The 14471-nt window shown below is 40.2% G+C and overlaps 1 protein-coding gene across 1 annotated transcript in view; it reads left to right on the forward strand.

Annotated features, from left to right (window-relative positions):
- ncana (neurocan a) overlaps positions 1 to 14471 on the forward strand; it is a 90387-nt gene that overhangs the window by 14930 nt on the left and 60986 nt on the right. The window contains exon 2 of the mRNA XM_034297740.2: positions 12287 to 12357. Coding sequence (XP_034153631.2) covers positions 12288 to 12357 — 70 coding nt within the window. The 5' untranslated portion in view covers position 12287. The remainder of the gene's footprint in view (positions 1 to 12286; positions 12358 to 14471) is intronic.

Consider the following 14471-nt stretch of genomic DNA (forward strand, 5'->3'; position numbering starts at 1 on the left):
AGATAACATTGTTGTGGCTTAGAGTGTGTGTGCTGGAGGTTACTGTGTCTGCAGTAGGGACGCATTGATTCTCCCTGACGCTATTCTACAAAAAGCAGCATGAAAAGCAGCTCCAAACGCAGGGATTATATTCAGTATGTGCTAGAGGGGAGTGTCTTGGTTTGTCTTGGTTTGACATGTGTGAGCCTGTTTTTTGGATAGATACAGTATGGTGGATTATGAAGCCGGAGAGAATCTGAGTGTGTGTGAGATTCTTTTTCTTCTTAGTGCTATTCTGTTTGCTTCATAGGCTAGTATGAACTGGGCTTTATTTGTAAGTTGGTCCTGATGTACTGAGTGCGATGGTCCCCAATGCCAAGCTCACCCACCAAGATGTTATAGATACTGTCCCACTATATTCACACACATAATTAGACAAGGTAACAAGATAAAACTTTACTGATCCTGAAAGAAATTTTTGGAAAAAAATTCCATGACAAGAAAAAAGAGTCATTTTCCCTATCCACATTGTGTTTAGTACAAATACAAAACAAGTAAAAATGTTCTTAAGGCAAAGGGGCAATGCCAGCTAGCTAGCTAATAAGGCTGTAAAATGAGGTATTAAATAAAGCTGGCATGTGGCTTGCTGAATGGTTTCTTTTTGATATCTCAGGAGATTTAATCCTGACTCTCATTTGAGTTTCATTAAGAAATTAACTTTGTCCCAGATCCTACTCGGGAGCCAGAAGATTGACACTAAAACAAACACGTCTGGTTTTACTGAGTTAATTCACTTTTCAAGTCTTGGCTGAAGATCTGCACAGTAAATTCAAGTTAAAACAATATCTGAATATCGTTATAGACCTGAGTATTAAGCAGTAGCAGTTTTACTACATCTAAAAGTAAATTAATAGTTTACTTGACACCTACTATACTTCTCTTCAAATATATATGGGCATGATCTCACCAAATATACAGATGGATGACAAAGTAAAGGAAAACCCACCACAAGATGCCAGAACAGCTTCAGTGCTCCTTGGCATAGATTCAAGTCTCTGGAGCAGTACTGGAGGGAAGAACATTACTCTTACATAAGATGGTGGTGGAGAGTGCTGTCTAATACCTTGCTCCAAAATAGAGCTACTTATTAACTGTATTTAGCAGAGATGTGACATCAAATATACTACTTTAGCTTACTTTAACCGTCTGTAACCAACTGTAATGTTGCTCAGCTATATTTTTGTAGAGTAACTTAGCTTAGTTAATGCATTTCTAAGTAGCTAGACCAACATGTAGCTCGGCACCATTTTTTTAGAGTAACTTAGGTTAGCTAGCTATATTTATAGCTAGATAGCCCAACAAGTGGCTACTTATAGCTCACCTACATTTTTGTAGAGTATCTTAGCTTAGCTAACTACATTTTTTTAGCCAACACATCTTGTAGCTTTAGTACAATGTCTGTGAGAAATCACAGCAATAATGTGTACAATGGGTTCTCATGAAAACTGTGCAACTGCACACCAGTAATTATTGAAAACTAAAATACTTACACCATGTTTACTAAGTGCTAAACCTCAAACAGTGCAGTCAGCCATCTTAAAAATCATTTTAATGGTTAGCACCACTGATTTGTGACAATGTGTGATTTTGACCTTGATTAGCCTATGCTACGATTGCATGCTAGTTACATCATGGAAATGAGCAAAGTGGAGTGAAGGAACATGTTGCATTACAAATGAGATTTTATTCCACATTTTATATGATTGCATTTTTTAAATCATGGTGCCAGATACTGTTCTGACTGTGGATGTGTGTGTGCTTTTAGTCTGTCAGATAAAACAAGCTAAAATAGTCTTGAGCTCACCAGGACGTGATAGAAAAGGAGTGTTCCCGTGCTAAGTTAATGAAAGGCCACACTTTGAGGGAACACTCACACTTTAAACTCAAATTTGAAGTGTGGAGTTTGAATGTGCCATTTAACATGCACACTGTAACTTGAATTTCTTTATATATCTATGTATTGACCTTTTTCTGAAGCACCATCTGCCATGTATATCTTTATATTGCTTTGAATTCTCTCTGCATCTGTAGAGACAGTGGAAGTGGTAGCAAGAATTTCCCTTAATATGATACAAATGAACATTGTTTTTCTACCGTTCCAGTCCTACTAAAACTGCTGTAGCAGGCTAAACAATGCGGTGTTCAGCTCCTGCTCCACTGTCTGACACCTAAAAGGTCTTTAGTCTCAGGGCCATCTGTTACTCTTGCACTGTGGACACAAACCTCAATATCCAGAGTGAATCTGTTTGTTTTTTTAAATCCCTCATGCCTTTTCTCAGCTCAGCACCAGAGATGCTAATTACTATTCAATACCTTCACACAGACATGTTGTACGATTCTTCTTTAAGAGTTACGCTGCACTGAAGACAAGCAGCTCTGAGTCAAACTCCAGTCTGACTATTTACAGAACATGAAGCAACGTAACTATTAATAAATCTGAGTTGAACTGACAAATCTTTAAAGATTTGTAAGCATACCTTGCCAAAAAAAAGTGCTTGATTAAATCATTAAAATCCAGTCATCCAGTTCCATCCAGCCTGGACAAAATAATTTATTATGACAACTTCTAAATGCTCTAATGAATAGCTGAACAGACAATATGATGAGACAGAAAAGAATTTCTTCATCATTATTCCTGGAACTGCAACTTGTAAATGAGTTGCTTATAACAACATGGCAATTAAATCTAACAGAACCATGTTGTAATCATTCACACAGGCCTCGGGACTATTTTTGTACAGACACTAACATGACTTATTGTTATAATTTTGGCCTGTTGTTTATTTCTTCGTGCAAATGCCTTGTTTTGTTTTGTTTTTTTACCATGCAGAAACCATGGTCAGAATGAAGGTGCCTGGTCTGATCTCTGTGCCATTTGAAAACCTATCAGCACAGCAGGACGTTTATTGGTCTGGAATTGCTAAGTACTGTGAAATAGTAAATACTTAATGACCTTTAACAACAATGCTGTTATAGGGAAATAATCAGTGATAGGGTGGTGTGATGCAGCTCAATGAAAAGCAGAGTTACTAATGGTAATGAACACCCATAAAATCACACGGGAAGATATATACGCTGTAAGATACATCACATAGCTGGTTATTTCTACCACTAAAATATCAATGTGACATCTAATCGTATAATTACAAAAAATGACACTATGTTTTTAAACGGAATGAGAGGAGTCTGATTTGAGGGTATTGATTTGATTGGACATCACTTGTACCATACCTGTAGCTAAGGTAGTCATTCATTCTCCCCCTAGCCAACCCCGGGAAAATTACTATTTACATCAGTGGTCATGAAAGTACCAATATTAGAGAAATCTCAGAATTACACAGACTCCTTCTTGATCTTACATCAAGGGTCTCTTTCTTGAGTCAAGTGCCCTTGGATCACCTTTGCTCTGCCAGCTCGTGACTGCAAAATTTTTTATCCCTTCACCCACACACTATGACAAACAGGAAGCTTATGGATAAAGTGGCCAAATGGCTGCCATTTATAGCAGCCACACTAGCATGGACCAGTGTTGCTCTGACGGCTTCAGTGTCAAATGTGTTTCACTTTGATGGCCATGGAGAACAGGAAGTGGACTGGCACTGTGTTCAGTAACTGGCATTGAGAGACTTGGCATTGCAGGAGACTGTTAAAGAGCGGGAAAGAGGAGGTCTAGTTTCAGAGCCAGGCTAAGTTAATGCCAAGCCAAAATGCCAAGGGGAATTTGGGTTTCCCAAACCCAACTAAATGGCTGGAAAGGCTATTCAAGTCCCAAGTGGCATTCAAAGAGCATTAAGTCTTTTGTTTTTGGGGTTTTACAAAGTTGGAGACAGAGATTTTTTTCTGAAAAGGGGTTGTCTGGCAGGTAGCTCTGTCCTGGACTGACAGGTGGTGTGATCCCAATATGGGGACATTGCAGTCCGTACTGAAGACGTTGCAGGTTTGAGCCGAACCTTTGGACAAGGTACAGGTCGCACCACAGCCTCTCCAGTGTTCCAGTGCTTCGGTTTCTGTGTGAGAAAAGTAGCCAGCCTCAATAAAGATTAGAACGTGGTTATGAAGCTTGCTTGATTCTGGTAAAAGGCTTGTATGTTTAGTAGTGTGATATGTAATATCTCAACAGAAGTTTAAGACCTTCACCCTTTGTTCAGACAAAGTTGCTCATGTCGCTTATAGTTTGTCTCTTGTGGGCATGTAGTGACCACTACTGTAGTCACTTGTGGGCATGCACATGTCCAGCGTTGTTTTAGTTCTGATGAGAAACGCTAGTAGCAAAGGAGGAACAGCTCAATATTAATGGCCATGGTTTTGGCCATGTAGTGTAACTGCACTAGTTTTGTACACTCACAAGAGCCGCCAACAATCGCAGCTGCTTTCTTCCAAGCTTTATTTTTCTTCCTAATGTCTCTATACACATTTAATAGGAGGTTGAATATGATCAGATAAGTTTTGCTTCCATTTTTCCAGGTTAAACAGTAAATAGGAACTAATAGCGGGTTTGAACAAAAGTCATGAGTGAGGTCCTGAAAAAATGTCAGACCACACCCACCACAATGTTGGGTCAAGCAATCATTTGAGCCAATCGTTTGGACTTGCTACTTTACCATATCATACCTAATTTGCATAGAATTGAGAAAAATATCAATTCACATGTTGCTTGCTGCTGAGGCTGAAATCATAGCTCTGTGTTGCGCAGGTACATAGAAAACCAGCTGTCTCCTGTCACTTTGTTGCTTGCTGGTGTGAACGGATAAGAGCTTAATGATTCTGCTGTTAAGACACAGACTGATCTAAATGAGCAAGATGGCCTTGGCCGTATCATCGATCTGGTTTTTATACCATGGTCATTAGAGAGCTGAATCACCTTATGGAGCCATACGTTACCTCACCCGACGTTCCAGAGATCTTGATCTCAACTAATTAAACTTGTGTGGGTGTGAGAGAGAAAGACAGAGAAAGATGCAGAAAAAGAGAGGTCTGTTCCCACATCTGTCCTTCTCTCCCCTTTCTATCCCTTTTTCTATTGTTTACTGTGAAGCGTTTAAATGTTTTACCTGCTGGACCCAGTGTGTCTGGGATATTTTTGAAATGTCATTGTTGTGTCGAGACTTAGAGACAACATCGGCAGACACAGAGAACTCTGGCTGTTTATTGCATACTTTCTAAAGGTCGCTATTTGTATTTAGACTAATGTGTGTGATTTTGCTGACAACTTTATGATTTAGGATAAGTATTGTCTTGATTTGACATACAGTCTTGATTTTCTCTATAATTTTATGGTTCCATGTGTCCTTTCATGTGATGCTTATATGTGTCATTATATTTTGAGTGTTTCTTTATACTATTTTGTTTGTTAGTTTTCTTCCTGAGAGAAAGCTTTGTGCTCATCCTGATAATGCCAGTGACAGGCCACTAATAAACTAGATCATATTGTATGACCACAACACAACAACTACCATTAGTTAGCTAGCAAATATTACTCTCAGTGTAGCTTGCGAGTAAATTTTTCTAGCTACTAAGTGTCAGGAGAGGTAACTTCAATGGTAGCCAAACTAAATAGGTACCAGGCTAGCTTAGCTAAAGTACCTAAACTACTTTATTCCTGGTGTTTATTACACAAGGCAGTATTTAGCCTAATGTTAGCTGGCTTGCTAGTTAACGTTGCTAGCTAATTAGCATCAGATAACTACTGTTGGAGAGGAGACTTTATTGTTAGCTAAACTAAACACGTACCTGGCTAGCTAGCTAATGGAGCTGAACTATTATTTTAAGTAGTAAAAACCAGTGTTATGCTAAGCAGTACACTGAGCGATAGTGATGCATTGATTAGATCTATCCATCTTTTTATTAATTTTCTTGTTTATGCTCTTATTTGATGATGTAGTCAGTAAGATTTAGATATGAGAGCATGAATGATAATATTGAGAATTTAAAATGCACTCTCTCTATACTTTTTCTTTCCATTTGTGTGTAACGTTGAGGTAGAGAGATAGGAAGACTGCATAGTTGTTTTGGTAAAATATAATTATAGTATAATAAGGGCTCCTTCAGTTGGCAGGTCTGACAGAGGCTGTGAAGAGTTCACACAGGGACTGACAGCTTGTCCAAAACCCTCAGCCACAGGCTGAATCATGAGACACACTCGTCTCCGTTTCTCTCACCTCTAATTGAAAGATGTTCTCTCACTTGCCACCTACCACTACCTCTGGGGTAAACTTGCACATTGACTGTGACATCTAACTAATTCTCTTTCTTATCACTTCTCTGCATCAACTATTATATAATTGGAAAGGTCCAATAACATAATAATACTAATTAAAAACCCATGAGCTCCATCAATATCAGGATCACACACATGTGGGTGGTTCCACAGCTGTAATCCGCATAAACCGGCTTGTGGTTCCTCTTTGTGGTTGCTGGCTTTGCTTTCAATTCAAAGTCTTCATTACTTCCTACTCCCAGTCCCTGGTCTATTTTAATTATCAGGAGGGTGCGTGTTTGATTGACTTTGTGTGTGTTTTAATCTCCAGGAATCAGTAATCACCCCGCACCCCTGGAGCAAGACAGAGTTTCCCTACAGCACTGCTGTAAAATGCAAACCAATTAGTATGGAAGCAAGCAAATCATTTTAAACCTCAGGGATCCTAAAGCTGAGATTGCTAAAGCAAACTAGCGGTAAAAAGCTATCCTAGTAAGTGTAACCTACTGTGATAACTCCATCATTGTGTCGGTTGAACAGTCTCGATTCTCACCATTTGTCCCGATATTTTTAGTTTTGTTTGAGTGCCATGGTTTGCTGGGGCTTGACAGAGGGATGTTCCGCGATTATTTTCCCATAACAGCCCATTCTGAGGTGTTTTTTATTCCCTTTATACCACAGCAATAAGTGCTATTTAAAAAACAAACCCCATTTATTATTACAAATCGTTGGCCTGTTGTGTATTAGGTGTGTATTAGGCTTTTACGTGCTCACATTATAAACACACTTGCAGAGATCATTCCTTTCACTCTATTAGAAAGCAAGGACAATGTGTATCAAGGTGAGCTGTTTCTTTAAATCTAGAGATTGATGCCCTCAGCAGGACTGTCATCTGTAATTCCCTTCCAATCCTACTCCTCTGGCAGTATTTAAATGTGAGCCACACACTTTTCCGCAGTGTTTGTCCTCTCCAAAAGGTCCAGAGTGGAGGAGACCATTGGATCGATGAGGGTTACGGCACCGCAACGCTTCCAATATGGCTGCTTGTGCTATGGGCTCATCCATCACTACTGCCACAAGAAGTTTGATTAAGCTAAGGGTCCTAACAGGGCTCTGTCCTCGCCTTGGGGATTTATGATCAGGCCCTGAAGGGACACTTCCTCATGCAATGTAATGATACGCAGCCAGGCATGTCGGTGGAATAGGGCCAGGAAGGCGGAGTGTTTTCTTTATGCCCACAAGTGTGATGTAGAGCGAGGGATGATGTCTTCTTTCTGCAGTAGCTAGAGGGAACTGGTTATATCCCAGTCAGAGACATTTAAAACTACTGATGTCTATTATACCACAGTGATGTTGAAATCTCAAATCTGATTGGTCAGAAGCTGATAATTAATTTTCTATATACATAGAGAATCTGAAGATCAAGTGCCAGTCTCTTGTCTTTGCTGAATTTCTAACTCTGTTGTAACCACATATACAGTACAGATGAAGTAAATAGATGTTAGGGTAAATAAATGCTACAGTATTCCTTTAACTGTATCCTAAAATGACAAAATTGGAGTAATAGGATCTCTTTTTTAGTGCTACTCACTATTTTGATCTACTTGTAGATAAAACTGACATCAAAGTTTGGATTATAGTAGTAGTTCCAGTAATCTAAAACACTGTGAAAATACTGCTAATTTTCTCTGTATCACGAAAAGAAAGAAATGATTTATGTACATATATCTTGTGTTATTATAGTACGTAGCCCAAAGCTTCATGCTGACAAATATGTAGATGTTTTTCCCTGTCACTGCCTTCCCATAGATGTGACAACTTATCTACTGGCCGCTTTTTCTTGGGTGTGTGATTTGCCAATTCGATAATCTCCTTATTTCTAATCCTTGATTCTGGGGATCAGAAAAATGGAAAAGAAACCAGAACTCATGGTTTTGCATAAGCCTTCTTAAGCATATGTCTGACTCACGTTACCATTAATAGTCGTCATCAGGAGACATCTTTTTCAATGCGAGGTGGAAAAAAGGCAAAGAGCTTCTTTCCAGACAGAATATTGAGAAATTATTGATTTGGTCCATTTAGAATGTTTTTATACACTTGGCCCAAATACTTGAGTCTGCATCCAGGACTGATTCTGGGGGAGTTTGGGGAAGAGGATCATAATCATTGGTTTGCTTTTACAGGTTTGCAAAGTGGAGGTGCTAGGTTCATTCATTTGATGGTTTTTATTCTTTTCCTTTGGTACCAAGCCTCAAACACCTGCAAACTACGAGCTGTTCTTGGATGTTTAGCCGTGCAGGCCAGCACAAAACATGCATTTTTTTTCAGTTCTCTCAGTACAAGCAATTGTATGACAAAGGTGAGCTAACTACAGTGCTCTAGCACTATGAAAGTCAGATTTTAGCCTATATAACTATAATAACCCTTTCCCTGCCATCATGAAGCATGAAACAGGACATAATGTAAAAAGTTGAATCAATCACGTTACTCAGATACAGCTCTTTGAGCAGATAACTTCCACACCTGATGCACCAGATGCACCAGATGCACCAGCCCTAGACCACGGTATTCATGAGGACCAGGAATCATTCTCTGGACTCGAAAATAGCTTTCACACTTGGTCCTGAGTACAGAAAAAAATGTAAGCATGAAAACAGGGCAAGGGAACAAATGTCCAGAAGCTTGCATGCTCCTGGTTCCAGAGTCCAATTTCAATAACCTGCTGCCTCTTTGTATAATCCAGGAGCAGAGCTAACCAAAGCAATTTAAATCACAGCCAACTAAAAGCCTTGTAAAGCCTGAAAGGACCGTCTTGTCTAAATGATTGGCTGTCTAAAGCTAAATGATTGTGCTGAGAGAGAAGGGCGGATCTGATGGAGAATTTACAGTAGAGGCAGGAGCTGCGTCATCGTGTTCAGGCATTGAGAAACTCATTCCCCATTTCAATCTCAATAGAGTCTCTCTCAGGCACCGTTGGTGTCAATGCAGAGAGCATGCCCTTCCCAGGCCTGTAAATAAGTCTCTCTTTAGCGCTCCCTTTTCTTTCGGTCTCGCTCAGTCTTTATTTATTTCCCTGTCTCTTTCTCTTTTCACTGTCTACCCTTCAGTCTGTCCTAGCTGGTTGTACATTAGCCATTAAATTTTGGCTGCGGTCCCAAGCCATGATTTGACATTTTCTCACACCAAGTCCTCCTTTTTAATCTTTTTCTCTCTCTCTTCCACTCGCTCCCCTTAGTGCTCGACTGTTTCTATTTGTTTCTCCCTTTTCTCTGTCTGTCTGTCTGTCTGTCTGTCTGTCTCTCTCTCTCTCTCTCTCTCTCTGTGTGTGTGTGTGTGTGTGTCCAGCCCCCTCCCTATTAGGACTGCACAGTATGGACAAAGATAGCATATTGTGATTATATTGCTACACATCATAAACGCAATATGCCTTACAGTGTCATAGGAAAAGAAAAAATAGGAAATATTGCCCATATACCGACACCAACAGCTGCAGGATCCCAAGTTCAATCCTGAACTCTGCATGTTACTGTGCATGTTACGAGTTTTTCATGTTCTCCCCAAGTTTGGTGAGTTTCCTAAAGTTTCTCTGGTTTCATCCCAACTCCAAAGAAACAGGCTGGTAGGTGGATTGGCTATGCTAAATTGCCCCTTGGTGTGAATGTCTGTTAAAGGTGTAACATTATCTGCATCTTTTTAGTGCTTAAAATATCTGTATCTGTCTTTGGATTGAAACCTGAAGTGGGCATGGCATAAACTGGAACTTGTTTGGTTTTGTTTTTTAATTAAATATAAACTCTGCCACTATGCCAGTAGAAACACCGAAAAACCCTGGAACAAAACCCAAGAGGTCTAACAGTTCCTCAGTCTCAGCTACATCACTCGAGTACATAATTGGTTTACATAACTCGAGATTTTAGAGATTTTTTTTTTTAAATCCTGCTCATAAGTTATTATTTTTGTTTGTACATCCCTGCAATATTTTTAACAAATTTAGTTGGTTCTATTTCCCAAAATATAAACAAACTTGTAGCCTAATTTAAACCTCTACAACAATAAGCATTTTACTAAGCATGTTAATGAACATGGTCAGGAGCTTCATATCTGAACCCTCGCTTGATTTGAGGTAAAAACCTACAACTTGCATGACTGGCCTGCAAATTCCCAGTCCTAATGCACACCTCAAGTCTTAACCAGATTCCCTGTGAAACTTTCTGGCAAGCTTTGTTAAAACAACAACAACAACAAAATGGAATGATGTGGCTCTTATTCATATCCATATCCAAATTTTTTGGTCAATGATACAACTTCAAAACCTACCGAACTTTTTTCTGGAGCCTTTGTGAATTCTCACAGAATAAAACTGTGGCACATTAGAGAGCTCAGCAGACTTTTGCCATATTCATTTTGCAAAGACCAATATAGAGATACAGTACATATTAATAACCAATATATTGTGCAACTGTTCATCTTTGTTTTTCTCTCTCTTTTTCCTGGAGGCATTTTTTTTTGCTTTTTTTTTCTCTGGCAGCTCATCTGTGCCCTATGAGGCTCATGTCCTGCTGTCTGGCAGAATATTCTCTCCCTCCCTCTTTCTCTCTGGCATCTGGTTACTGTGCCCAAATGATGCCCGTGTGATGCCCGTTCAGCGGCACCGGGCCCTCTCCACATGCATAATGGATGGGCTACATAAGCTCTCTTCACACTTGCCTTCTCCCTGCCAAGAGTTGGGCTGGTGAAACGCAAACAGGCAAGCAATGTGTTCAGGAAGCCAATCGCAAAACCACACACACACACACACACACACACACACTCTGTCAATGTTCCAATGTATCTTTTTAACAAGCTATGTCCTGGATGTCATGTGTCCTCCAGCTTATGTACACTGTCATATAAGAAGAACTTAAAGGGGCAATGTGTGAAAAGCAGCGTGCAGCTCTGTTTTATGAGGTGGTCGAGGGCCAGAAAAATGTACACTGAAGCTTGATATTAAGAAGCTATGGAGTTCCATTACACTGAAAGTTTGGAAATTACAGTTTTTCTGAGGTATGTTTAAAATTCTGTGATCTTTAGGCTTTATAAACTACAGATCTTTAAGCTTTATAAACTACACCTTTAAAGCTGCAGGCTATGTGTTTTTTTGGCTGTAGGGCTTGTGTGATGAGACAATAAAATGATATGTTTAAAAAGAACCTGAAGGCAGCATGACCACCCACAAAGAGAGAGAGAGAGAGAGAGAGAAAGGTTTTTTCTTGAGCAGAAGCAAAGAAGGAAAATGCAGAAAAACTGTGAAGGGGGTGGGGGGGTGGGGGGGCTGTGAGTGCCAGAAAGAAGGAAAAAGGGAAAGACAAAGAGAGAGGGAAGGAAAGGGCCGCAAAGCTCATTAACATTCAGCAAGTGCCACCACCCGGGCCACCTGATTGCTATTCTATATTTGATTAAAAAAGTGAAACTTTTCGTACTTTCAGTGTGTGGACGCACATTTACATTCATCTTTCCCCTTCCTCCTGGTCATAAAGGACACGCAGGCAGCCTAATAAACCCTGGTGTTTTTCATTTTTCATCAGGACGCTGAGCGTGCCTCATCAGTTAAGTGTGTGTGCGTGTGTGTGTGTGTGTGTGTGTGTGTGGGAAGGCACTTGCGATTTTGTGATGCCCTTACTACTGACGAATGTCACAGGTCGCCTCTGCTGAAAGAGGCTCTCGCTTTTCAGTCTTATCTGCCCGTGTGAGTGTGTGTGTGAGCGTGTAATGATATGCTTGTGGAGATGGCAGTGAAAGGAGGTTGGCTGTGTTCTCGCTGATGATGAGAGATTGGTGGAAGGTCAGGGTGCTGGTTTATAAATTATCAACACAGGCTTAGATGGAGAAAGTGAAAGAGAGAGAGAGACGGGCAAAAATCTTTTGGTGGAATCTTTTTTTAATGAATGTCTTTGTGTGACCCTCAAACAGCCAATAAAGCTTCATTTCGGATTCAGATCACAGCGGTGTTTCCTCTGTCTTAGCTTTCCTGACATTGTATCTTACAGTATTCTCTCTATATTTTCTCGACAGGATGGGGTGTGTGTGTGGTCCCAGTGGGCTGCAGGCTCTCTTAGTGCTCCTCTGTCTCTTCACTGGATGTGGTAAGTCAAAGATGTGTCTCGCTTCATGTTTTAGAAAAGCCATGAGCCTGTGTAAATTTACATATAAGGATGCTCAGTATTTCTTTATATACATATATATATATATATATATATATATATATATATATATATATATACATATACATGCTTGTTTTTTCATGTTATTTATTTAAATTGCAAGCATGAATTTTATGAACATTTAATGGAAATGGGAGTGATGGACCATATATAGTGTTGCCATATATAGTATTCCTCAGAAGTGAAAAGTCAGAGCTCAGAATGAAGTCACCTTAAAGTGGGAAAAAACATGGATACCACCATATGTGTCTTTTGTTAGCAGCAAGCTAGCCAGCTAGCTGTGACAAATGATGTATATTTATGTTCTCAAAACAGCAATCCGTATAGTCAGTGTTATAGATTTAACAAAGGAATATGTCTGTATGTTGATTGATCTAAAGCAAATACTTGTATAAACAGTATAACTCATTAAAAGTGTTAGTGTGTTTTTTATTGTTAATGCTGTGTGCAGCCAAGTTTATTTGACCTCACTTGCTGAATTTGGAGGAACTCAGATTCGAGGAGATCATCCCTGAGTAGATTTCCCCACCCGATTTTCTTTCTAATTTGATCTCCCCTACCACACAACAGCTAGCAGTACCATCCAGGGAGGGCGAAGGCATCACATGCTTCCTCCGAGGCGTGTTAAGCCACGTATTTTTGATCTGCTGCTCATGCAATGTCAGGAGGACACTAGAACACACTAGAAGGAAGCCACTTCCACATGCATGACCTCCCAGACGTGGCTAGTGTTGCTGTGATTGATGGGGAGAGAGAGTATGCAAGCTGGCTACAAATGCCTGTGGCATCATCAGCATTCGAACTCGTGATCTCCAGATGATAGGGCACTTGTTGGGCCACTTGGGTGCCCCCCTGCGTACGATTTCTGAGTTGAGAGGATGTTTTCTTTGTTTTTTCCTGGTCAGAGGTCATACATTGCAAGATCTGATCTTGAATGCAGCAGTAGAATAACATACTAGTGCCATTTAATTGGTTTGGCTTGCTCATGTCAGTGGTTTCGATTACTTTTGCATTTTCACATTGATGGAGATATTGTCAAAAACACTGAAAACACTGAGACTCTGCAATGGCTGAGCTGCATTCCTGGAAGATTTAGCACACATCACGATTAGGAGAGCATTTACTCATCATTTTGGTTTTTGTAGCTCTCTGTGAGTTTTGCCTTTTATGGAGCTTTGTGGTGACTGAATGTAATTCACAGGTCATTTATCTGGAATTTATCAACATATGCACTTGACCATGAGGAATTGGCCTTACCAATTATTTTGTGAATCTGACTGGAGTTTTTAGTTCGGTTTAGTCTATGAAATATTTACACACACTTTAGTAAAAGATTGATAAATCTTAGTTAGTGATAAGGGACTGTATGGCGCATTTCATTAGCTTCTCATTCAACCTCGTAGTGTGCATAACAAACGCATAAAGCCTCGCATATCACTGTACAATCTGCGCAGAGTGCCTCTGATAACCCGTACCCAGTCCAATATTGTCTTTACGTGTATGAGTTGTATAGTTGAGTCTCATCTTCCTGCTCCTCGTTTCTGAGAGATGATAGTAAAGCTGGTCAGTGAAGCACACTGTAGTTAGACTTTGGTGCTGGTGGATCATGCTATAGGTTTTGGTCCACTAATCTATCTCAGAGCGGCACTTTCCCTGGCAGCCTCACTCGGCCAGGCATTTTATTAAATGGTAGACGTCACAGGGGGGCTGATGGGAAAGTGATTTCCCTGCCAGGCCGCTTTTATGCTCCTGTACGTCCAGACCAGCAGTGTATAGAACATTAGGATATAGCTCACAGATGGACTAGGCAAGAGGTTTATTGTTCAGGGTTTTTCGACTGCTGTGAGGTGCTACACGTGAAAAGTGGCTTAGGAAATAAATGTCTGTGCGCGTGTGTATGTGTACGCGTGTGCATGTGCGTGTGTGTGTGCTGTTGTCCTTGTGTGTATGTGTGTGTGCTGTTGTGCTTGTGTGTATGTGTGTGCATGTGCGTGTGTGTGTGTGCTGTTGTCCTTGTGTGTATGTGTGTGTGCTGT

The sequence above is a fragment of the Pangasianodon hypophthalmus genome, chromosome 21, assembly GCF_027358585.1.
Source record: "Pangasianodon hypophthalmus isolate fPanHyp1 chromosome 21, fPanHyp1.pri, whole genome shotgun sequence".
In the NCBI taxonomy this organism is placed as follows: domain Eukaryota; kingdom Metazoa; phylum Chordata; class Actinopteri; order Siluriformes; family Pangasiidae; genus Pangasianodon; species Pangasianodon hypophthalmus.